This window comes from Procambarus clarkii, chromosome 10 (assembly GCF_040958095.1).
Source record: "Procambarus clarkii isolate CNS0578487 chromosome 10, FALCON_Pclarkii_2.0, whole genome shotgun sequence".
Lineage (NCBI taxonomy): Eukaryota > Metazoa > Arthropoda > Malacostraca > Decapoda > Cambaridae > Procambarus > Procambarus clarkii.
Window position 1 is genome coordinate 44,770,203 of NC_091159.1, and position 24,224 is coordinate 44,794,426.

At 38.2% G+C, this 24,224-nt stretch overlaps 3 protein-coding genes across 5 annotated transcripts in view; 1 reads left to right on the top strand and 2 right to left on the bottom strand.

The window, feature by feature from the left end:
• Window positions 1–2,822, bottom strand: part of Mat89Ba (nucleolar protein 6 Mat89Ba) — a 36,145-nt gene extending 33,323 nt beyond the window's left edge. Inside the window, exons 1-2 of the mRNA XM_045725519.2 lie at window positions 2,512–2,822; window positions 1,279–1,452 (exon numbers count right to left, since the gene is read on the bottom strand). Coding sequence (XP_045581475.2) covers window positions 1,279–1,452; window positions 2,512–2,538 — 201 coding nt within the window. The 5' untranslated portion in view covers window positions 2,539–2,822. The remainder of the gene's footprint in view (window positions 1–1,278; window positions 1,453–2,511) is intronic.
• A 2,063-nt stretch (window positions 2,823–4,885) lies between these two features.
• LOC123745245 (uncharacterized protein CG1161) lies at window positions 4,886–12,241 on the bottom strand. The gene is made up of 4 exons (XM_045725569.2): window positions 12,108–12,241; window positions 11,465–11,574; window positions 10,974–11,088; window positions 4,886–7,254 (listed from the first exon to the last, which is right to left on the bottom strand). The coding sequence occupies exons 1-4, from the start codon at window positions 12,180–12,182 to the stop codon at window positions 6,967–6,969; spliced, it is 588 nt and encodes a 195-aa protein (XP_045581525.1). The 5' UTR covers window positions 12,183–12,241; the 3' UTR covers window positions 4,886–6,966.
• A 223-nt stretch (window positions 12,242–12,464) lies between these two features.
• Strump (WASH complex subunit strump) overlaps window positions 12,465–24,224 on the top strand; it is a 47,848-nt gene continuing 36,088 nt past the window's right edge. The window contains exons 1-4 of one of the 3 annotated variants that reach the window (XM_045725591.2): window positions 12,465–12,592; window positions 14,253–14,401; window positions 16,959–17,061; window positions 17,261–17,452. In XM_045725591.2, coding sequence (XP_045581547.2) covers window positions 14,283–14,401; window positions 16,959–17,061; window positions 17,261–17,452 — 414 coding nt within the window. In that variant the 5' untranslated portion in view covers window positions 12,465–12,592; window positions 14,253–14,282. Of the gene's footprint in view, window positions 12,593–12,671; window positions 12,875–14,252; window positions 14,402–16,958; window positions 17,062–17,260; window positions 17,453–24,224 lie in introns of those variants that run through there. The other 2 variants (XM_045725600.2, XM_069321964.1) reach the window with 2 other exon arrangements.

Here is a 24,224-nt window from a genome sequence, read left to right on the forward strand (position 1 = left end):
TTAAATGGGGCTGTTAGTGTGCAACAATATTCCATTCTAGAGAGCACTAGTGTCTTAAAAATGATCATCATTGGTACTGCAGCTCTTGTTTGGAAGGGTCTTGTTATCTAACCTGTCATTTTACATGCGGCTGTGACAGCAACTTTGCTGTATTCTTTAAAAGTAAGGTCTTCCGACATGATTACAACTAAATTTTTTACATTGTTTTTTCTTTCAATGGCGTGGTTTGACTGTATTGTATGTGGTTTCTCCCTTAATGTTTTTGTTTTTTCATAACGCAGAAAATGGAACTTTTCCTCATTAAACATCATGTTATTTTCTGTGGCCCATTGAAAAACTTGATTAACATCACATTGGGGGTTTGCTGTGACCTCTATGTTGTCTGCTCTCATGAAAATTCTGGTGTCATCTACAAAGGATAATCTACAGTAGTACTATAGTTTGTATCCTTGTCTATGTCTGATATAAGGATGAAGAAAAGTACCGGAGCAAGCACGGTACTTTGGGGGACTAAGTTCTTCATGTTGGCTGATTCTGATTTTACTTTGTTGACTATTACACTCTGGGTTCTGTTTGTTAGGAAGTTAAGGATTCACCTCCCTACTTTGCCAGTAACTCCTTTTGTATGCAATAACACCATGGTCACATTTGTTGAAGGCTTTTGCAAAATCTGTGTATATTACATCAGCATTTTGTTTGTCTTCCATCGCATCTAAGGCCATGTCATAGTGGTCTATCAATTGTGAGAGGCTGAAGTGCCCTGTTCTGAACCCATGTTGCCCAGTTATGTAGGCACCAATTCCATGCATTTTGTGATCTTACTGGAAGGTCTTAAATTTATGTAGCCATTAAATTAAAGCCAAATTCAAAAATTTAAGTCAACCTTTTGTGGTCCATCACTACATATAGATACTTTTGACCAAATAGTTACTAAAGGTAATTAAATTTTAGGAGGATGGGCTAATAAATTGAGATGTCTATTTCTTCATCATGATATTATATGGTTGTACACTTGTTCAATTCAGTCTTAACTGTGAAACCTTTTTATATAAATATTAAACATTTCGGAAGACGTTCTAATTCTTATTGTACGAATGCACCTAGGGTGAGTGGCAGTATGCATGTGATTGAAGAAGACTTGCATGGGGTCATATAGCACATAGCCTGTCTACTGTAGAGTCTATTGAACCAGTGATTAAATAATCATAACAAATCTTATGTTCATTTATGATAGGTAAATAAGGTACAGTTACAACTAAAAAAAATATATATATAAACCTGGTTGGGACGTTTCCTCTTGCTGTTTTGACCTGTTTTTTCCTCTTCATCACTAAACCCATCATCACATTCATCCTCACTATCACTCTCATCTCCACCTTTTTCAGAGGTATCACTGCCACTCATCATATTCTCCTCCGAGCTAGACACCTCATTTCCACTGTCTTCTCCACTCTGCAATAAAATTAATGAAACAAAATAAATTCTTAAGTGGAACACTGGTTTAGGTGCAATATTAAATGAATAGAAAACATTTTAAACTTATTCAAGAAATCTTAATTACAATTATACTACTGTATATTGAATTATAACTCTTGACAGCATTCATATTTACAGTATAAGCATTAGGCGTAAGAACCCTAATGTGATCTTATACAGTAACTTCACCATGCTCTTGTGAAACACCTAGATTATAACATACAGTTTTGGCTACTATAAAATGAGCTAAAATTATATTGAAAACACAGAGAAATTAACGACTACGCTAATTCTGATTGAATTAATTGAATTACACACATCTGAATGTGTGTTATTAGTTTATTTCTAATTAGTTAGAATTAGGTGAATGAAATTTATTTCCACAGAAGTGTGGATCACTAATTCCTTTGAGTTGCAGTATAGGTTAATGTAACTTGAACTGTTGGGGCAGTATGGTTAAAATATTTTATCGTATATCAGGCCCCCACAGAATGAGCATCCTTTGATGTGGATTCGTGAATTCACAGACAATTCTATAACCAATGTACCAACGATGTGTCAATATTTCATTCAAAATGATCTGCTACCAGAAATTTTAGCTAAATATCTCCAGTTTGCTAACTGTAGGTAGTAACTAAGAGTGATTGTAACCTATCCACCGCTGCCCACTGGATGGGGGGGCGGTGTGCAGGACATATCAATTGTGACACTAGCTCTCCACATATGTCAGTTGCTTAATTTAGAAACTGTACTTGTGGTCGATCTCGAACCCATTGTTAATGTGACGACTTATACTGAATTTTGTAACTAGCTCATCAAGATTGTAACTTGCTTAGCTAAATGAATTGTGGGGTTCAGTCCGAGCCCATTATGTGCCTCTGTAACCCTTTCCACTACCGCCCACAAGATGGGTATGGAGTGCATAATAAATGAACTAAACTAACTAAAACTAACTTTGATGTGGTTTGCACTCTAAAATGCGGAGAACCTGTTAACTAAAATTAACAGGCTAACATAACTAGCAATAAGTCTTACCCCCAAATCCGTCATCTTGCTTTTCATAAACAAAAATAAAAAATAAAAGATTTCTTATTCTTCTTTATATGAAAAGAAACCACACGTGTGTCTTGTGATGTGATCAAGTCTATTATTATGACCTTATATGCTCTCTTGTTCACACTTTGCGTCTTCGCTCTAATTAGGTGGCTTCTCCCGTAGTCTTGTTGCTGGAGATGCAAGAAGGCAGGATACATATGCTGGTGCAGCCTCTCAGCGTCTTGTTTACATGCAGCACTGCCTTCACGTGGGCCAGGAACACATACAGCACTGTTGTGCACTTCTCCGCGGCTCTTAAACTGACGCCTGACTTCATTGTTGAAAGTAGCGAGCTTGAGGACTAAAAGTCGCGAATTGATAATAAAAGTAGCCAAATGTGTTATTTTAGCGATTGATATGCTTTTCAGAGTACATAGCTGGCTTATTTATTGGGCCATAGAGCACATATTTGGGCTACATCTAGCCCAATTGGGCTACTTATAGCCCAATCTGGCAACACCATCCAAAACTGTTTCGAACTTTACACAGAGTTTACTTGGATAAATCATTTTTTAAATTTTGCCCTGAGGGGCGAGTTTATTTGGCAGCGCCACACATCTTGTGAGTGGAAAACACGTGTGCCCCCTGTGAGAATCGAACTCACGTCCCCTGGTTTACAAGACCAGTGCCCTACTCAAAACTGTGCGCAACTTCTAAGCGAGTTTTTCGTATTTGACTAAAATTGTAGCTGTTCACGAGAAATTGTTGCTGTTCCTCACTTTACTTAGAACTACATTAGCTATCTAAATATATAACTTTTTAATTTATTTTTATATTTACAGTATATATAGTTCGTTTACGTTCATTTATTATGCACCCCATACCCATCTTGTGGGCGGTAGTGGAAAGGGTTATAAAGCCAGATTGGGCTACAAGTAGTGAATTGGGCTACTTTTGAGAGCCCCGCGCTCCCAAATTTTTAATTTCGCTACTTGCTACTTTTTGGGCAAATTTAAAAGCAAGTTGGGCTAATTTGGGCTATTAATGTTAAGCAACTCAATGATGATTATTTATGGTCAGATGCAACACAAACAAACACCCCGCGATAGCAGCCACAGACTGACAATTTAAATGCGAGCACAGCACGCAGTTAGTTAGTTTAGTTAGTTAGTCCCTAATTGGCTGTTGATTGCTGGTAATCAACAGCCAATTAATGCACAACTATATTTTACCCACTTCAAGACTCTGCACCAATATAGAAGCATCAAGAAATATGGGCCAATAGGCCCTTTGCATTTACTTCCATTCTTCCCTTTAAATTTACCCAATATTACCCAATATTTTATGTTCTATCTTGTGTTGAAAGTTTGTTTTCACCTCATCCAAAACTGTTGTAGCATATCACCTCACCCAGACGAAGGTATATAAAATGAAAAGCTGTAGAACTCTGTTTAGTGTTTGCAGGTTATAGTTGTGTGTGTGTAAACTAGTCTTTGAAAATGTAATAAGTTATTACGAAACGCGTTCAAGTGTCGCGTCAGACTAGAAATAAAAATTAATTTTGGAGAATTGATTTTTCAATTACCATCGACAGTGAAAAGAAACATAAGAAATATTGAGAAAATTCGTGTTAGAATTATTAATCTTACTTTTTCGGTCATATTTAATAAAATATATATATATATATACAGTATATATATATATATATATATATATATATATATATATATATATATATATATATAAATATATATATATATATAAATATATATTATATATATATATATATAAATATATATATATATATATATATATATATATAGATATATATATATATATATAATATATATATAGATATATATATATACATATATATATATATATATATATATATATATATATATATATATATATATATATATATATATATATATATATATATATATAATGTGTGTGTATATCACGAAAATAAACACGTGATTTAAAAATGTGACAATGTCAGACCACGGAGGAAAAATGAAACAGGAATTTCCTTAAGTACTTTCGTATATTAATACATCTTCAGAAGGAGTGAAGATGTATTAATATACGAAAGTACTTAGGGAAATTCCTGTTTCATTTTTCCTCCGTGGTCTGACATTGTCATATATATATATACACACACACACACATATACATACACATATACATACACAGTATATATGTGTGTGTAAATCACGAAAAGAAGTACACACACCGAATCATTATGTCTGTCTATGAGTCCTCTTAACATCCAACAGCTCCACAAACTGACAATGGCTGCCTTCTGGTACTAATCAACTTGACTATTACTAAAGATTAAAAATAAAAGACAGGAGTTTAATAATACAGTAAATTTAATTCTATTATTTATTTACTTGAGTAGTTAATTGGAGGATAATTTTGACATCTACAAAAGCAAGAGCAACAAGCAGCCCTTCATGTGAGATACACACAGTCTCAAATTTAATGAAAAATTCAAAACAAGGAAACTGAACATATTTTGTTGCTGCAGCTGGTTTATAATACAAGTATTCATATTTACCTGAATTTAGCTGAATTTATAAAGAAAGAAATGGCTAAGTGACCTCAATATATGAATATGCATAATAATTCATAATGTACATAAATTAGACTATTTATTTTTTTATTATTTTATTTATATATACAGTACAAGAGCTCTTACATTCTTGTAAAGCCAGTAGCATGCATAGCATTTTGGGCAGGTCCTTGATCCTAATTTTCCTGGGGAATGTTACCCGCCAAATCATTAAACAACCAGGTACCAATTCACTGGTGGGTGAACAGAGACTACAGTTAAGGATTGGTACCCAGTCAATCCTCCCCAACCAGGATATATTTTTCCACTGTACCACAGAAACCATATATTGTAATTAATTTCCAGGCTAACATTTTCATGTGAAAATATCAATAGCAATCTGCTCGTTAACAAAATACCTATGAAAAAGAATATATAATGTACTATAAGTGGTACTGTAATATATTTAACCTTTAAATTTTCAAAGAAAATATGGGAAAATAAATAAAAAGGTATTTCACCTAGAAGCTACTGGTACATTACTGTATACAATATGAATAATGCATGAAATTTTGCATATTTCCACATATTTTATATAATACAGTTCTATACTGTACAGTATATACACAATTTTCAGCAGTAATACACCTGTAATTATTATTTTTGGAGGTAAATGGCCATATCACTAGCTACTTACAACAACATAAAACCAAGACTTTTTTTATGTCTTATTTCAATATTATATTTACTTTATTAACCGATTCTGTTCAAAATACTGAACAGTAATACAATATTCAGTATTGATAGTAATTTCTATCAATAATAAATTTTATTTCTATATGGATTTCCAGACAAATGTCCTCTCAAATACCGAAAAAAAATTAAAATTATCCCTCATCATATCAATGTCAAATAACAATTGCTAAAGTACTGCATTCAAATCCAAAGCTTAAGACTAATGAAATTTATCAAATTAAATCCATTTGAATAGAACCATTCATTCCATTTACATTAAAACAAAAATAAAGTTGCAGAGGAAATATTCAAACATTTATCACATGTAATCCAGTATTTATTTATATTTACAACATTTTACTAACATTCTTGGATTTGTCTCTGATTTACAGTACAGTACTGTATACAATGTGACAAAAGTGATAGTGTCGCAATGATATTCCTTTGATCTTGCAAGGATTTTGTTTTACCTAAACTAAACTTGGCATCCTTACAGGGTCTTGGAGAACACCTCAGAATCTACATTTCATGAATTTGTACATCTAACATTTGACAGATCTCCACATTATGAGCTATAAAATAATGTTGTTGAACTTGTCACACCTGTGCTTCTAGCCACAGAGTAGTGCCAGAATAATCATTAATGATTATAATAAAATATAATAATAATGCCATGTTTCCCCTACCTTCTCTCCCTCAGCACGGTACAGTATCAATTTAACTTGGGTAAAGCTTCCTTTGCAGAGACGTTGTGTACAATTCTGAAGATCCTCTGTGAAGGCAAGACTCTCGACTATGTGCTTTCTCAATCTGTTCCAATGGTTTAGCTTTAGTCTTCATTTATATTTTGTTACAATTTCCTTCACTCATACTCCATGTACTCCATAGATTGCAGAAAGGAAAGTACAAGATACTGATAGAACTTAAAAACAATAAAAAAGGAATAAAGTATTCTGCAGCAATGTGGGGCTTAATAATAAAAAGAGAAGAAAATACTTATACTGTACAAGCAGATATGATGTATTTTATATAATGTGACTAGTGTACATTGAAAAGAAAATAGCAGTATGGACAAATAAAAAATGAACGGAAAAAAGTATTATGAGAAGAATGGTCAAGCAATATTAATAACAAATTCAGGCAAACCAAGATATATAAAACATTTAGTTAAGCATGGTATGTCTATCATAAATATTACGACGTTGTTCTTGAACTTGTCGCTTCCACTTGTCTTGCTGATGACCCACACGGCCAAGAACATTCGGTCGAACACGGAGAGGCTGAGCCATGCCTGGGGCTCCTCCAACGACTCCAGCATCATCATCTTCATTGGTGTGTTCCTGATATGATGGCTGAGAACGTCGCTTATTGAGCAGTGGGTCCAGGCACAGCAGGAAGCCCATGTACACCACCAGCAGAGAGATGATCCATATTACCAGAATAACTACAACCTATTGTGGAAACAAATAACAATAAATTCTTTATAATCCAAATATATTTCCCAAACATCAATAACATACTAAAATACAAAGTTACTAAATCAATAATTGTATATATAACCTTTATATTTTATATATTAAGATAATGATTTTTCAGTACAGTAGCACCCACTACTGTATACTGTAGTTATTTTCAACTACTGTATTATTTTCAATGGCTGAAGAATAAAATCAAGCCTAGGACACTGGTACACCTCACTGCATCCACAGCTGGCAACAGACCTTTTAAGGTACAATCTATCATGAATATTAGTGCCTATCTTTTCTACAATAAAATTAATGAATTATATAATGTATATAAGTATTCTATACAATATTTGTATTTCTTATTTACGGATATAGTGATGTGGCAAGATGTGCAAAATAGCCATATTGAAAAACAGAGGGGCAAAAGGTATGCAGAGAGAGAGAACAAGAGCAACATCAAAGGCCCAAGACTTCTCAACACTCTCCCTATACACATACGGGACATAACTGGCCAACCTCTCACAGTGTTTAAATGACAACTTGATAAATTTAATAAACACATGATGATTTACTACCAAATTAAATGTAGTATGTTTTTTCTATGTTTAGTGTTTGTTGGTTGACATTCATGAGTGGATTTTTTTTAATTCATTAATAATAATAATAATTTATTTAGGAAAAGTACATACATAGTTGCAGAGTTACAGTACAAACATTCTGTTTGATTTAAAGATAGAGGTAGTACATACAATACCTAAAGCCACTAGTACGCATAGCGTTTCGGGCAAATATTGTTGACAATATTATTTAGTGTAGGGGTTGGGATCAGAATAAATGAAGGTAGTAGCATTAGCAAATATTAGAATGTTAGAAACATTTGGCAAATCATTGATGTATATAAGAAATAGGAGAAATCCAACGATGGTGCCCTGTGTCCCCCTACTGTCAATGGTAGAGTGGGGGGAGGTTATGCTATTGATGGCTACATATTGGTGTCTGTCACCGAGATAGGAACAAATACAGTCCAGAGCAAGGCCTCGGATACGACAGTGATGAAGTTTAAGTAAGAGGTAGTTATGGTTTACAGTATCAAAGGCTTTTCTCAGGTCAATGAAGAGGCCAATTGGAACTCATTTTTGTCAAGGGCTGTGTCGATTATATTAAACAGGCTAATAATGACATCATTGGCACTCTTTTTGGGAATGGAAGCCAAACTGGCAAGGACTTAATATGTTGAGTTTCACAAAGCAGGAATAGAGCTGTTTGTAAATAATTTTTTCAATATTTTTGAATGTATAGGTAGATTTGATATTGGTCTGTAATTGTTTGTCAGCTGACTTGACTCCTTTATGAACTGGCGTCACTTGCATTTTTAGGGATACTGTACCTGTATCAGGAAACGTATGACACTCTAGAGATTAGTTGAATAGCAAAGCCATGGGCAGTGCAAGAGCTGGGACAGAACTCTTATATATCATAGATGGTATTTCATTAACATTCCCAGCTTTGTTTTTTTAAAGGATTGTATTATGGATATAATGTCTGTTGGGCTGACTGGTAAAAGGAGTAGAGAGTTAGGATAGCTGCCTGTGAGATATGTAGTAACATGTGTCTGGGTCTCTGGGATTTTTCTGGCAAGGTTAGCACCAATTGATGAAAAGAAGCTATTGCATTCAGTTGCAGTATCTAAGTCTGTTGCAAGAGTGTAACCATCTTCAGAGAGTTTTATCTGCTTGTTATGTGATTGTTGTTTAAACCCTAGGATGTTAGAGATGGCTTTCCTTGTACTTTTCATATTTCCTTTTGCTTCTTTAAATCTATTCTCATAAAAGGAAGCTTTGGCCCTGAAGAAAAGGCAGAGTCCAGGGGAAAAGCTTCCAAGAAGGGAGTCAGCTGGATTGACTCTTGACCCAGAAGCCTCGGCGGGAAAATCGGGCTCAACCACTTTCGCACCAAAATCGGCTCAACCACCTGCGCCCGAATCTGAAGGGGCAGCTCCCGAAGTCACCCAAGCCTCATCCTGAGCTAAATCCCACCCCAACTCCAAAACCCTCAGACGTTTGGGAAACGGAAGCAGGGGGGATAGGGGGTTGGGCAAATCATGCACCTGGGAAGGAAGCAGGGGCAGATAGAACCAAGGTCGAAGTGACCAACACCCCCAAATCCTGGTCCCTAAAATACAAGTGGTGCAACTCTGGGGCCTCCAACAAAGGCAACCAACCTGGTGCATTGCAAGGAGAAGTGAGCATGCAACACAGCCGCTGCCTGATTCCTGTGATCAACAGACAAGGAATGAGTAAATTGAAGTACAAGCAGGGAATAAGTCCTGCAAGAATCCAGGTCCTAGGTGTCCCCCCCCCCCCCCCAACAGGCAGCATGATGGAGGCAGTCCGGATGATCACCACCCTGAGGCAGGGGCAACGAGCAATCTTCAACTTCACACAAGGCGAGAGTGAACTCTGAAGAAGTATCCATGGTACCACCGAGTCCACGGGGATTTTCCAGGGGCCCATAAGATAAAACAGCTCTATGGGAAGCCCAGGCACTGGAGCCAGCTAAGCCGGTAGAACCCCTGTCTAGTAGCAGGCAAATTGACCATTAACAGCAGTGAAATTTCAGGGGCAACATCAGAGGACCACCAACACCACCTAGTCTAGCCTAATAAGAAGGTAGGCAGACCAACTCTGTCTACAAAAGACAAAAACACCTGAAAAGAACACTAAAAGCCCCCAAAGACACACAACAAACAACCTGGCAGTAAGAGAAGCATTTCGCCGTGTTAAGTAAAGCAGGCTGCACCAGCCGCAGTATGCCCACCCAGCCAAAAACACTTCCCCACCCGGGGCAAGTTAGAAAGCCCAAGATCCCCAACGTACACCAAGGGCGAAGACAGCCTCAAGCGACGAAGTCCTCTGATGGAGAGTGAGTCCCAAATGTCCCAGGGAAGATAACCCTAGGGGCATGCTGTTCCTGTACAATAAGACACCTGGCCACCACACACACACACACATTCCTGGTACAACCATACCGCACAAAATCCAGAACAGGAACTTGAGAGCAGAAGTGACCAACCTGACCACTAGCACATCAGTTCAAGAACTGGAGTGGTGGGCTACCGGCTTTCCCTAGCACTAACAAATGGGAGTGCTAGTTACATGAAGTTTTTGCTTATTTGGTTTCTTTCTGGGGGAGTTATTTTGATCTTTTGGGATGTAGATTGCACAGGTTAACCAGACAGTGGTCTGTTTTTAATTTGCCTACCTTTCTGGATTTTTTTCCAGGTCGATGGCAATTATGACTTAGTTTAAATGTAAAGTGCTCATAGGCCATTGCTCCCTGTGCCTCTCTGAGGGGGCCAGGTTCTGGCTTGTGGTCCCCAGTAGGCATAAGGACTCCTGTGACTGATGATTCCAAACTAATATAGCACATATCAGTTCAGACAGCTTCTGGGAACTGATAGGGCTCCCCACAGAAAACCATGTTGAGCATAATGAAATGCTAGTTTCTGGGTAAGCCCCGGAGACTCCCTGAAGCTATCATACGCTGATCAGTGCCATGCTACTTAGTGCTATCATTGGTGGTTTCCATGGGTTTATAACCCTATGGGTGAAAAAGCTTCTTCTGTTTTCTGTCCTACATTGTGGCTTGTTGAACAACTTAACTATAATCATTAAAAATTAATGCAGAACAGTTAAAAAGCTTACCTTGATGGTCGTGCTGTTCCGGCTCTCATATTTACATTCACAGCGAGGACAGAATTCCTGCTCACGACCCCTGATATCATCAGCAACTTTAGGCAGAACTACATTGTCGCAGTCACTGAAAAGAAGAAAATAGAAAATGCAATGTACAAAAATTTTCCTATACAGTATAGTACTCTGTCCATTTGGCTGTGCATGTAATTACTGAAGCCACAGAATGAGAGCTATACTCGTGGTGTCCTGTCGTCTCTATAATCTTTGTCATATGACACTTTGAAACTCTTGGTGGTTTTGATATCTACTACCTTCTCACCTAAGTTGCTCCAATCATCTACAATGCTGCCATTTTAGTGGGACCTGTGTTTCCTTTAGCTTTAATTTATGTGCATGCATGTGTGTGTGTGTGTGTGCAAGCATCAATCCTCGTAATCCTTTTTGTGTTCATGCATATTTTATACACACAGGATTTGAATGAAAAGATAAATGTGACTTACCACTTGCTAGGGGCTACGGGATCTTTGTATACCATACGATTGCTCTTGGTCCCATTGACAACAGATGGATCAGGACAGATGCAAATACACCTCTTGTCTTCATACTCAGCCTAAAAAAAAAAACAGGCAATAGTTCTTAGTTTAATTTGGATAGCTTAGGTTAAGTTAGAATAAGTTAGATTGAAGTATGTTGTTATAAGTCAAAATGTGTTAAGTTTGGTTTTATTAAAAAGTAGGGATGATGTAGAACTACTAATCTTGGGGCTTTTTTTAGAAAGCCTTTTTTCCTTTGGCAACAAGTGGCCAAAACTGTTAAATATTAAAGTCCAACTGAAAAAGATCATCAGAGCAAATGGGGAGACCTTCGACAAGCCGCCAGCTTCCAGTTCTCGTCGAGGCCACTAATGTTAGTGGTTCTCGGTAAATTTATTTTCCATACCTGCTTGATGGGGTTCTGGGAGCTCTTCTACTCCCCAAGCCCGGCCCAAGGCCAGGCTTGACTTGTGAGCGTTTGGTCCACCAGGCATAAGAAACACACATAGATTATTTTCTTGAGCATTTCCTGTGGGTGTGGCTCAGATATACCCGATATTAACTCATGCAGATGATCGCAGATATGAGGAGTAGCTTTCAAAAATCTTACCTTTGCCAAAGCAGCACAATAAGCCAGAAAAACAAATATGAAGAGCAATTTAGGGAGCATCCTGGCAGCCTCCATTGCTGTCACCCGGACATAAACACACAGCGTTCACCATTCATCTCAAGTTCTGTTTTTTTTAGTTATATATATTTATAATATATTTGAAAGCTATAAAACCTCAATTATGTTGTTATTTGTTCTTTTTAAACGTTCTAGTATACTAATTGTAATGAAAAATTTGATAAAATTAAAATAATCTCTTCGAATGCATATTAATAGGATATTATGATTTTTAGAATTTTAAATAGCTCTTCTATAATAGTCGTAATATTGACAGTTATATAATATAATACAAAATCTACTAAATAAATCCTAAACCAATATGCCAGAATATCAACAGTAATTGAAGTGTCAAATAAACCAATTTGACCGGGTATTAGACACGTCCGGAAACATAGAGTAAAAAGATAATCCAACTCATCATTAGGGTAAGAAAACAAATCTAAAAAATCTAAAAAATTATTTTTTCAGTCAAATTTCCTGATAGTTTTAAGTTAGGAGGCGTGTAAACACAGGTGGATCAGCTGATCCTCGTCAGGGGGCGGAGAGGGAGGAACCCAGCAGGTGTGTGAGTGAGGTGTGACAGGTGTGTGAGTGAGAGGTGTGTGACAAACCTGTGTACATGTGGTGGCTTAATTGTAACTAGATCTAGCAAGAGAAACTGACCGCAAGAGGCAACCAGACTCTTAACAAGGCATCCCGGGTGTGAGGTAGGTGGTCATATGAATGGGCGGGTCTCGCCGCTTCCATTGACTTGTTTTTTTTTATTTTTTATTAGTATTATAACTGCTTTAGATCATAAATTGGCAACTTGTGTGGCTCTGAGAAATATAGACACACGATGTAGACTAGACAAGGGTAGGGACAAGTGTTCACCAGAGCACGAAAGAGACGCGAACAAGGGGACACAGGTGGAGGCTGAGTACCCAAAAGGGCCACAGGGATGTTAGAAAGAACTTCTTCAGTGTCAGTGTAGTTAACAGGTGGAATGCATTAGGCAGTGATGTGGTGGAGGCTGACTCCATACACAGTTTCAAGTGTAGATATGATAGAGCCCAGTAGGCTCAGGAACCTGTGCACCAGTTGATAGTTAAGAGGGACCAAAGAGCAAGCACAACTAGGTGAGTACCTCCTGTGGCTGGTTAAGGGCTCCACAGTAATGATTTTTGTCATTAAGGTAAGATAATTATCAGGAGAAAGTGCAATAAGTCATTTTGAGAATATAGCACTTGGGAGATAAAGATTTAGGAAAGGACGAAGATAAAGAATAGAGCCCAACCACTTGGGCTGTTGGGGATCGAACGTGGACCTGCTAGAAGCGAGACTGCTTTACCATCCAGTCCAAGTGGCTGGACTACTATTTGTTAGTACAGTATTACAAAGTACTGTATTGGGGAATAAGTCCAGGGGAGCTGAACTATTAGTATATGAGAATGTTACACACAGGCTTGGTACAGGGGTGGGGAACCTGCAGCCACATGCACCCTTTTGTGAATTGTGAGGCATCATGTGATCATCTTAGAGAAGTCTAAATTTTGCATAGGAAATTCTTTTTATTTTTTATTTAAAATAAATTATTATATCCTTATATTTTTGTTCTCTTTTATAACTAAAAATAACATAAACAAAAAAAAATTAAAAATATACTGGTAATACTGTAGAAATCCATTTTTTTTATTTATATGTATTGTATATACAAGAGTTTACACATAATTGGAAAGCAACTAACACACATAGCATTTCGGGCAGGTCCTTAATCTTAATTTTCCCTGGAATACAACCTGCCACATTGTTTAACAACCAGGTACCCATTCACAAGAGATTTGTGCAGATTTGTGGTTTGGGATAGTTCCAATATTGGGGACAGAATTTCTGTGGTTTATTGAGGTTTACCAAGTCATTGGTAAGGCTGTGCACATGGTCATCCAGCCAATCACTGGCCAAATCAAGTAGTACTTGAGTGATACATTTAATGTAGACATTGCCTTTCTCATTCATGAGAACATGTTAATGTAAATATGTTGTTGTTAAGCCATTTATGTATCTATATCCATTTTTAAGTTTTGTTTTCTGTTTCTTCTTTTCAAGAGATCAGAATATGTTTGAGAGACAACAGTGATGGACCTCCTTGCAGAAAACAATGTATGTGGGCAGGCATTGCTCCGTCTGGTTGCACGGGGCAATGCTATTATTGCTGAACTGATGCGGCTGTCTGGCTATGTTCCTCAGGTTTTCAAGTAAGCTTTTGAGTATCACTTATTTTAATATCTTCCCTTCCAAATTCTTTCTCTTCCAGTATTTCATGTCAATCATCTCTATCAAATTCCTTACCCCTATAAATATTTTAAAATTTTATATTGAAAGAGGAATGTGCTTCTCTGGGTGAGCTCCATGATGGCTCCCTGAAGCTATCTTTCCAAGTTTGCTTGCTCCATGCTGAAAGGTTACATCAGTTGCAAAAGTAATATTTGGCCTTCCAGGGTCCAGGGCCAGAACCTGCTTCCCCCCCCCCCCCTCCTATTCCCTTAAGAGGTGCAAGGACAGAGTCACAGCTTACCAACCCACCAGGAAAGCCTCCAGAAAGTCAGTGAAACTTTACAAACAACTGAAGGGTTTCCTTCATTTTCCACAGAAAATGACACCTTGAAAATTGGCAAATAACTTGGCAAAGGTTTCATGCAGAACAAGGGATTAACTCAGACTAGCAAAAAACTTGTAAGTACAGATTGTCACCACCAGGCAGCCCAACCCTGCCTGCAACTGGCTCCTTTGGTCATTTCTGCAACTGATGCTATGGTGGAAGGTTCTACCAGTAGTGCAAGCTAAATTTGCTTAGGTTAGGTGTTTGTGTTATATTGATCATCTGGATTCCCCAGAGTTGGCCCTTGTGGTGTTTGGTGACCTCACCTGGATTTAGTCTGCATCACCTCTAACTTTTCCTGTGGGTGTGGTTTGCCCTGCTTCTAGTTTTCTGGCTTGGAAGTGTCTGAGGGTTTCAGAGTCAGGTCAGGATTTATCTGAGGGTTTCAGTCAGGTCAGGATTTATCTGAGGGTGTAACTTGGCTTTTTCTGGGGGTGGTGTCATCTATTTTGATGATAAAAGCAGTTGAGCCTTCTGGTCTTGCTGCGGTTTCATCACATTCACAACCGTACCTCCTTGCTCCAAATTTTCTCCTTGGGAGGACACCTTTCTTTTTCAGGTGTTTGGTAAAGGCTACAGGGCTCTGCGCTGTAGCCTTCATGGCAGGCTTCTGTGGCTGAGGGTTCCGTTGGACCTGCACACTTGATTGGCATGAGGTGAGTTTCGTCTTTCAGGAGTTCTTGGGTGGTGCTTCTTCCCAAGGATGTGGGCAAATGGCAACTCCATGTGTAGCTATCTTTGTTGTCTGTGCCCTTATTGCAAAGAACCACAAGGTGTGTTTCCACTTGGCAGTGGTCTTGTGTGTTTGGGTCATCATGGATAATCTGAGGCACTCCATGTGGACATGGCATTGCTTGGTTCCACTCTGGGTGTGGAGGCCTTGAGGACTGCAGTTTTGCCCCTGACAGCCTTGTTAAAGGTGCATTTCCCTCAACCTTTGGGAAGTAGTGGCGTCATACTACATGGCCTACCTTGTATTTCGAATGGCTGTATTGGCCGTTGTATTGTTATACTTGGCTTGGTCCCCTTACCCATTTGTCCATCTCCACTTTTTTGTCTCGTCTTTCCTGAGGATGTCATTGCCCAGATTTTGTCTGTGGCAGCTTTCTCTTGTCCCTCATCGATTATTTGCTGTTTTCTTGCGGTTCTTTCGTCTCTCAGAGGCTAAAGGACCTCAGATGGAGATCTCGCTAACTGTTTGTTGAGGTAGATCTTCTATTGGGTCTGATTCCCGGGCCATTGCACTTCTTGCTGTGAATTCATCTTCTGCTTGACATCACAACTATGTACCATGGAAAGATGGTTCTGCTGTTCTGGTAGTTTTCCTTGGTGTTTACTGGAGTCGATTGGTTTCTCTCCTGTTCTTGGGGTTGGGTCCTGCTTATTAGGAGTCCTTCCTGGTACTGTATTGGGTCATTGCATATTGGTTGGACTCAGGTGTGTGGTCAAGGTGACATTGTCCCTTCAGTGGGTGATCTAGTTGTTCCCGGTTCCAACATGGGATTTGACAGACTTACGGTACATCCTTGATCCTTTGGCATTGAACAACTTCATTTCCCTGTCCAGCCTTCTGCATGACCACAAGTTCATGACCACAAGAACTTTGATACAAGTTTACTTGCTACTACAAATTGGAGCTTGGATGGTGTCTCTGAATATCGATTGTCATGCACACTTCCGTAGAAATAAAGACTTCCGGTTGATAAACTTTGGCCTCACACATGTGGAGTCCATGGTTCAAGTCTCCTAGAGCCCAGTTGAATGGAATAAAAAATGCATATTGTAACTTTACATCCCAACACTGTACATTACAGGTTCAGGGACTGGTTATGTTTTATTGAGTGTGGGGGGGGGAAGGCATAAGACTTACCACTTTAGGGCTATCCCCTTTTATTTGAATCTGGTCCTCTGTGTAATTACCATGTTGGCACAGGTCCTTGTGGCTTGCCTGCATCTCTTCAGGGTTCATGTGTTGGATTACCTCGATAATTGACAGATGTGGGCTTCCTGTCAATTCATGTGTCACCTGTCCAGGTATTAGGCTCTTTCCTATCTTTCCCACCTCTCTGGATTCCCCCTGGGAAAGATCCATATACAACATAAACTTAGTAAATGAAATTATCAATTTGTGATTTAGTTTTTTTATATTTTAGATTAGCAACCAAGGCGGAACAGCAAAAATATGGAGACGTTGTTCTCGATTTCACGTATTTCAAGGCTTCGGAGGGATTTAATAAGAAAATTGAAGATTCGTCAGTAAGTACAGTATTTGGCTGGATGATCATATGGTTTAAAAAAAAATCAGTATAATTGTGTTAATTCATTTCACTTATGTCATAGTTCTCCTAACTATGCAATTATAGTTGTACATAGAAATTAATGAATTTTAGATACCTTGTACCTATACTGTCCACTACTGTATTATGTCATAAATCACTTCTATTTTATTACGCAGGTCCTACTTGATATTGATGATGAAATCCGTGAAAGCCATAGCAACATTTTAGGGAGAATTTATGCAGTATTTGAGAGCATTCACCGATATGTGACGGACCTTATTAGTTTCTTGCAAGATCTGAGTGAGGGGACGTTTATTCAGAGAACTCTGGAAAACATGTTCACCAATGAGGATGGGAAGCAACTTATGGTAAGATAATGAACTCTGTATGTGTGTGTGTTACCCATCTTGGAGTTGCTTGGAGGAAATTCTGATTACATTGGTAAAGCTGTGTGTAACCCACCTAATTACTTGGAGGACTTAAGTTCAAGATTAAAGCTATTCTGTTATATCCTCCCTCTCACTGCAGTACTCGTTTCTCTTGTCTTGGCAGTAACTTGAATCTCTGGGTAATTGGGCCAGATTCACAGCCCAATTTGACCATCTCTTGATTCAAACAGAATCCAAATTATGACGCTTAGTTGATGAGTTTCGGTATGATTTTCCTGCTAAAATAACCAATCCCAACCCTGTGGCTAGCCATGTGTTTCTGCCCTCTAGTGGGATACAACAAGGTGAAATCCATATGAGAAAGACTTTAACGAATGAAATTTGTTCAATATCAACTTTGTTGGCTTTTAGTGATGGCGATGCACTCTATAGGAACATCATTTATTATGTCTAGAATTTCATTAATGAATTGTAAAGTACTGTTTATGCTTGGTAATTCAGATCATACGAGGCCCATCCCCATCCGAGTTACATTCTCACATGCAGTCAACAATTTACATGGGTTTAAGGGGATCTTCATATACAATATGACTGAGCACATACAGTACTGTACTCAAATAATTTATTGACAGTAACAGAAATTTCAAATTGCCTTGTTGTAGTTAGCTTACTTGATAGAGTATTCTTTATTTACCTAACCTATCACTACAACACTAAAATTACTCTACATAGCTAATTGTTATGTATCGCGTGTATTTGTTTACATTTACTGTCACAATATCAGAGATGGTACTCATGCCTACACCAAAATCTTTTGTAGCACTTGCAGCAGAACGGATATTTTCACAATGTTCAATCACCCATAGATAAACTTGAATGGATTGTGTAATTTATCTTGAATGGATTGCATACATGAGGCTCACATCTTCTTAAGCCTCCAGTAACCATCCCCCATTTTGAAAGAAAAATCTGGAGAACTTGGTTTCCTTATAAGGATTTAGTAAAAAAAAAAAAAATTGAGTACCATATCTAGCAACATCATCTAGTGTCTGAAGGTGCAGGACAGCCATACTGGGAGCCCCTGAACGTTTAACAGCAAATGAGTGATTACCACGTCTATATTTAAGGCAAAATGTGCCTGAATAAATACATACATATATATACTGTGTGTGTGTGTGTGTGTGTATGTATATATATATATTCTGCTATATATATATAGCAGAATACACACACACACACACACACACACACACACACACACACACACACACACACACACACACACACACACACACACACACACACACTCTCTGATAAAGAAAGAGATCTAGGGGTGGTTCTAGATAGAAAACTATCACCTGAGGACCACATAAAGAATATTGTGCAAGGAGCCTATGCGATGCTTTCTAACTTCAGAATTGCATTTAAATACATGGATGGCGATATACTAAAGAAATTGTTCATGACTTTTGTTAGGCCAAAGCTAGAATATGCAGTTGTTGTGTGGTGCCCATATCTTAAGAAGCACATCAACAAACTGGAAAAGGTGCAAATACATGCTACGAAGTGGCTCCCAGAACTGAAGGGCAAGAGCTACGAGGAGAGGTTGGAAGCATTAAACATGCCAAAACTAGAAGACAGAAGAAAAAGAGGTGATATGATCACTACATACAAAATAGTAACAGGAATTGATAAAATCGACAGGGAAGATTTCCTGAGACCTGGCACTTCAAGAACAAGAGGTCATAGATTTAAACTAGCTAAACACAGATGCCGAAGAAATATAAGAAAATTCACCTTCGCAAATAGAGTGGTAGACGGTTGGAACAAGTGAGGTGGTGGTGGAGGCCAAGACCGTCAGTAGTTTCAAAGCGTTATATGACAAAGAGTGCTGGGAAGACGGGACACCACGAGCGTAGCTCTCATCCTGTAACTACACTTAGGTAATTACACTTAGGTAATTACACACACACACACACACACATATATATATATATATATATATATATATATGTGTGTGTGTGTGTGTGTGTATGTATGTATCACGAAAATAAACACGTGATTAAGAATGTGACAATGTCAGACCACGGAGGAAAATGAAACAGGAATTTCCTTAAGTACTTTCGTATATTAAATACATCTTCAGAAGGAATGAAGATGTATTTAATATACATTCCTTCTGAAGATGTATTTAATATACGAAAGTACTTAAGGAAATTCCTGTTTCATTTTCCTCCGTGGTCTGATATTGTCTCATATATATATATATATATATATATATATATATATATATATATATATATATATATATATATATATATATATATATATATATATATATATAATTATATTATATATGTCGTACCTAGTAGCCAGAACGCACTTCTCAGCCTACTATGCAAGGCCCGATTTGCCTAATATGCCAAGTTTTCCTGAATTAATATATTTTCTCTAGTTTTTTTCTTATGAAATGATAAAGATACCCATTTCATAATATGAGATCAATTTTTTTTATTGGAGTTAAAATTAACGTAGATATATGACCAAACCTAACCAACCCACCCTAACCTAACCTAACCTATCTTTATAGGTTAGGTTAGGTTAGGTAGCAGAAAAAGTTAGGTTAGGTTAGGTTGGTTAGGTAGTCGAAAAACAATTAATTCATGAAAACTTGGCTTATTAGGCAAATTGGGCCTTGCATAGTAGGCTGAGAAGTGCGTTCTGGCTACTAGGTACGACATATATAATATAATTATATATATATATATATATATATATATATATATATATATATATATATATATATATATATATATATATATATATATATATATATATATATATATATATATATATATATATATATATATATATATATATATATATATATATGTCGTACCTAGTAGCCAGAACGCACTTCTCAGCCTACTATGCAAGGCCCAATTTGCCTAATAAGCCAAGTTTTCATGAATTGTTTTTCGACTACCTAACCTACCTAACCTAACCTACCTAACCTAACCTAACTTTTTCGGCTACCTAACCTAACCTAACCTATAAAGATAGGTTAGGTAGGGTTGGTTAGGTTCGGTCATATATCTACGTTAATTTTAACTCCAATAACAAAAAATTGACCTCAAACATAATGAAAAGGGTAGCTTTATCATTTCATAAGAAAAAAAATTAGAGAAAATATATTAATTCAGGAAAACTTGGCTTATTAGGCAAATCGGGCCTTGCATAGTAGGCTGAAAAGTGCGTTCTGGCTACTAGGTACGACATATATATATATATATAATTATATAATTATATAATTATATAATTATTTTCTGCTTACCAAAAGTTCTGCTTACCAAAAAAAAAAAAATATATATATATATATATATATATATATATATATATATATATATATATATATATATATATATATATATATATATATATATATATATATATATATATATATATTATTAAATATGACCGAAAAAGTAAGATTAATAATTCTAACACGAATTTTCTCAATCTTTCGTACATTACGCTTCACTGTTGGAGGTAAATCAAAAATCACTTCTCCAAAATTCATTTTTATTTCTAGTCTGACGCGACACGGGCGCGTTTCGTAAAACTTATTACATTTTCAAAGACTTCACAAATACACAACTGATTAGAACGTATCTCTGATTTTATATCTACATTTGAGTGAGGTGGGAAGGGTGATGTGGCATTAACACAAGACAGAACAGGAGGGGATATTAATAGGGTATTAAAAGTATCAACACAAGACAGAACAGAAACAATGGGTATTGAATAGAAGTGTTTGTAGAAAGCCTATTGGTCCATATTTCTTGATGCTTCTATATTGGAGCGGAGTCTTGAGGTGGGTAGAATATAGTTGTGCAATAATTGGCTGTTGATTGCTGGTGTTGACTTCTTGATGTGTACATCAAGAAGTCAACATCTTCTTTACACATCAAGAAGTCAACACCAGCAATCAACAGCCAATTACTGCACAACTATATTCTACCCACCTCAAGACTCCGCTCCAATATAGAAGCATCAAGAAAAACCCATGGAAACCACCAATGATAGCACTAAGTAGCATGGCACTGATCAGCGTATGATAGCTTCAGGGAGTCTCCGGGGCTTACCCAGAAACTAGCATTTCATTATGCTCAACATGGTTTTCTGTGGGGAGCCCTATCAGTTCCCAGAAGCTGTCTGAACTGATATGTGCTATATTAGTTTGGAATCATCAGTCACAGGAGTCCTTATGCCTACTGGGGACCACAAGCCAGAACCTGGCCCCCTCAGAGAGGCACAGGGAGCAATGGCCTATGAGCACTTTACATTTAAACTAAGTCATAATTGCCATCGACCTGGAAAAAAATCCAGAAAGGTAGGCAAATTAAAAACAGACCACTGTCTGGTTAACCTGTGCAATCTACATCCCAAAAGATCAAAATAACTCCCCCAGAAAGAAACCAAATAAGCAAAAACTTCATGTAACTAGCACTCCCATTTGTTAGTGCTAGGGAAAGCCGGTAGCCCACCACTCCAGTTCTTGAACTGATGTGCTAGTGGTCAGGTTGGTCACTTCTGCTCTCAAGTTCCTGTTCTGGATTTTGTGCGGTATGGTTGTACCAGGAATGTGTGTGTGTGTGTGGTGGCCAGGTGTCTTATTGTACAGGAACAGCATGCCCCTAGGGTTATCTTCCCTGGGACATTTGGGACTCACTCTCCATCAGAGGACTTCGTCGCTTGAGGCTGTCTTCGCCCTTGGTGTACGTTGGGGATCTTGGGCTTTCTAACTTGCCCCGGGTGGGGAAGTGTTTTTGGCTGGGTGGGCATACTGCGGCTGGTGCAGCCTGCTTTACTTAACACGGCGAAATGCTTCTCTTACTGCCAGGTTGTTTGTTGTGTGTCTTTGGGGGCTTTTAGTGTTCTTTTCAGGTGTTTTTGTCTTTTGTAGACAGAGTTGGTCTGCCTACCTTCTTATTAGGCTAGACTAGGTGGTGTTGGTGGTCCTCTGATGTTGCCCCTGAAATTTCACTGCTGTTAATGGTCAATTTGCCTGCTACTAGACAGGGGTTCTACCGGCTTAGCTGGCTCCAGTGCCTGGGCTTCCCATAGAGCTGTTTTATCTTATGGGCCCCTGGAAAATCCCCGTGGACTCGGTGGTACCATGGATACTTCTTCAGAGTTCACTCTCGCCTTGTGTGAAGTTGAAGATTGCTCGTTGCCCCTGCCTCAGGGTGGTGATCATCCGGACTGCCTCCATCATGCTGCCTGTTGGGGGGGGGGGGACACCTAGGACCTGGATTCTTGCAGGACTTATTCCCTGCTTGTACTTCAATTTACTCATTCCTTGTCTGTTGATCACAGGAATCAGGCAGCGGCTGTGTTGCATGCTCACTTCTCCTTGCAATGCACCAGGTTGGTTGCCTTTGTTGGAGGCCCCAGAGTTGCACCACTTGTATTTTAGGGACCAGGATTTGGGGGTGTTGGTCACTTCGACCTTGGTTCTATCTGCCCCTGCTTCCTTCCCAGGTGCATGATTTGCCCAACCCCCTATCCCCCCTGCTTCCGTTTCCCAAACGTCTGAGGGTTTTGGAGTTGGGGTGGGATTTAGCTCAGGATGAGGCTTGGGTGACTTCGGGAGCTGCCCCTTCAGATTCGGGCGCAGGTGGTTGAGCCGATTTTGGTGCGAAAGTGGTTGAGCCCGATTTTCCCGCCGAGGCTTCTGGGTCAAGAGTCAATCCAGCTGACTCCCTTCTTGGAAGCTTTTCCCCTGGACTCTGCCTTTTCTTCAGGGCCAAAGCTTCCTTTTATGAGAATAGATTTAAAGAAGCAAAAGGAAATATGAAAAGTACAAGGAAAGCCATCTCTAACATCCTAGGGTTTAAACAACAATCACATAACAAGCAGATAAAACTCTCTGAAGATGGTTACACTCTTGCAACAGACTTAGATACTGCAACTGAATGCAATAGCTTCTTTTCATCAATTGGTGCTAACCTTGCCAGAAAAATCCCAGAGACCCAGACACATGTTACTACATATCTCACAGGCAGCTATCCTAACTCTCTACTCCTTTTACCAGTCAGCCCAACAGACATTATATCCATAATACAATCCTTTAAAAAAACAAAGCTGGGAATGTTAATGAAATACCATCTATGATATATAAGAGTTCTGTCCCAGCTCTTGCACTGCCCATGGCTTTGCTATTCAACTAATCTCTAGAGTGTCATACGTTTCCTGATACAGGTACAGTATCCCTAAAAATGCAAGTGACGCCAGTTCATAAAGGAGTCAAGTCAGCTGACAAACAATTACAGACCAATATCAAATCTACCTATACATTCAAAAATATTGAAAAAATTATTTACAAACAGCTCTATTCCTGCTTTGTGAAACTCAACATATTAAGTCCTTGCCAGTTTGGCTTCCATTCCCAAAAAGAGTGCCAATGATGTCATTATTAGCCTGTTTAATATAATCGACACAGCCCTTGACAAAAATGAGTTCCAATTGGCCTCTTCATTGACCTGAGAAAAGCCTTTGATACTGTAAACCATAACTACCTCTTACTTAAACTTCATCACTGTCGTATCCGAGGCCTTGCTCTGGACTGTATTTGTTCCTATCTCGGTGACAGACACCAATATGTAGCCATCAATAGCATAACCTCCCCCCACTCTACCATTGACAGTAGGGGGACACAGGGCACCATCGTTGGATTTCTCCTATTTCT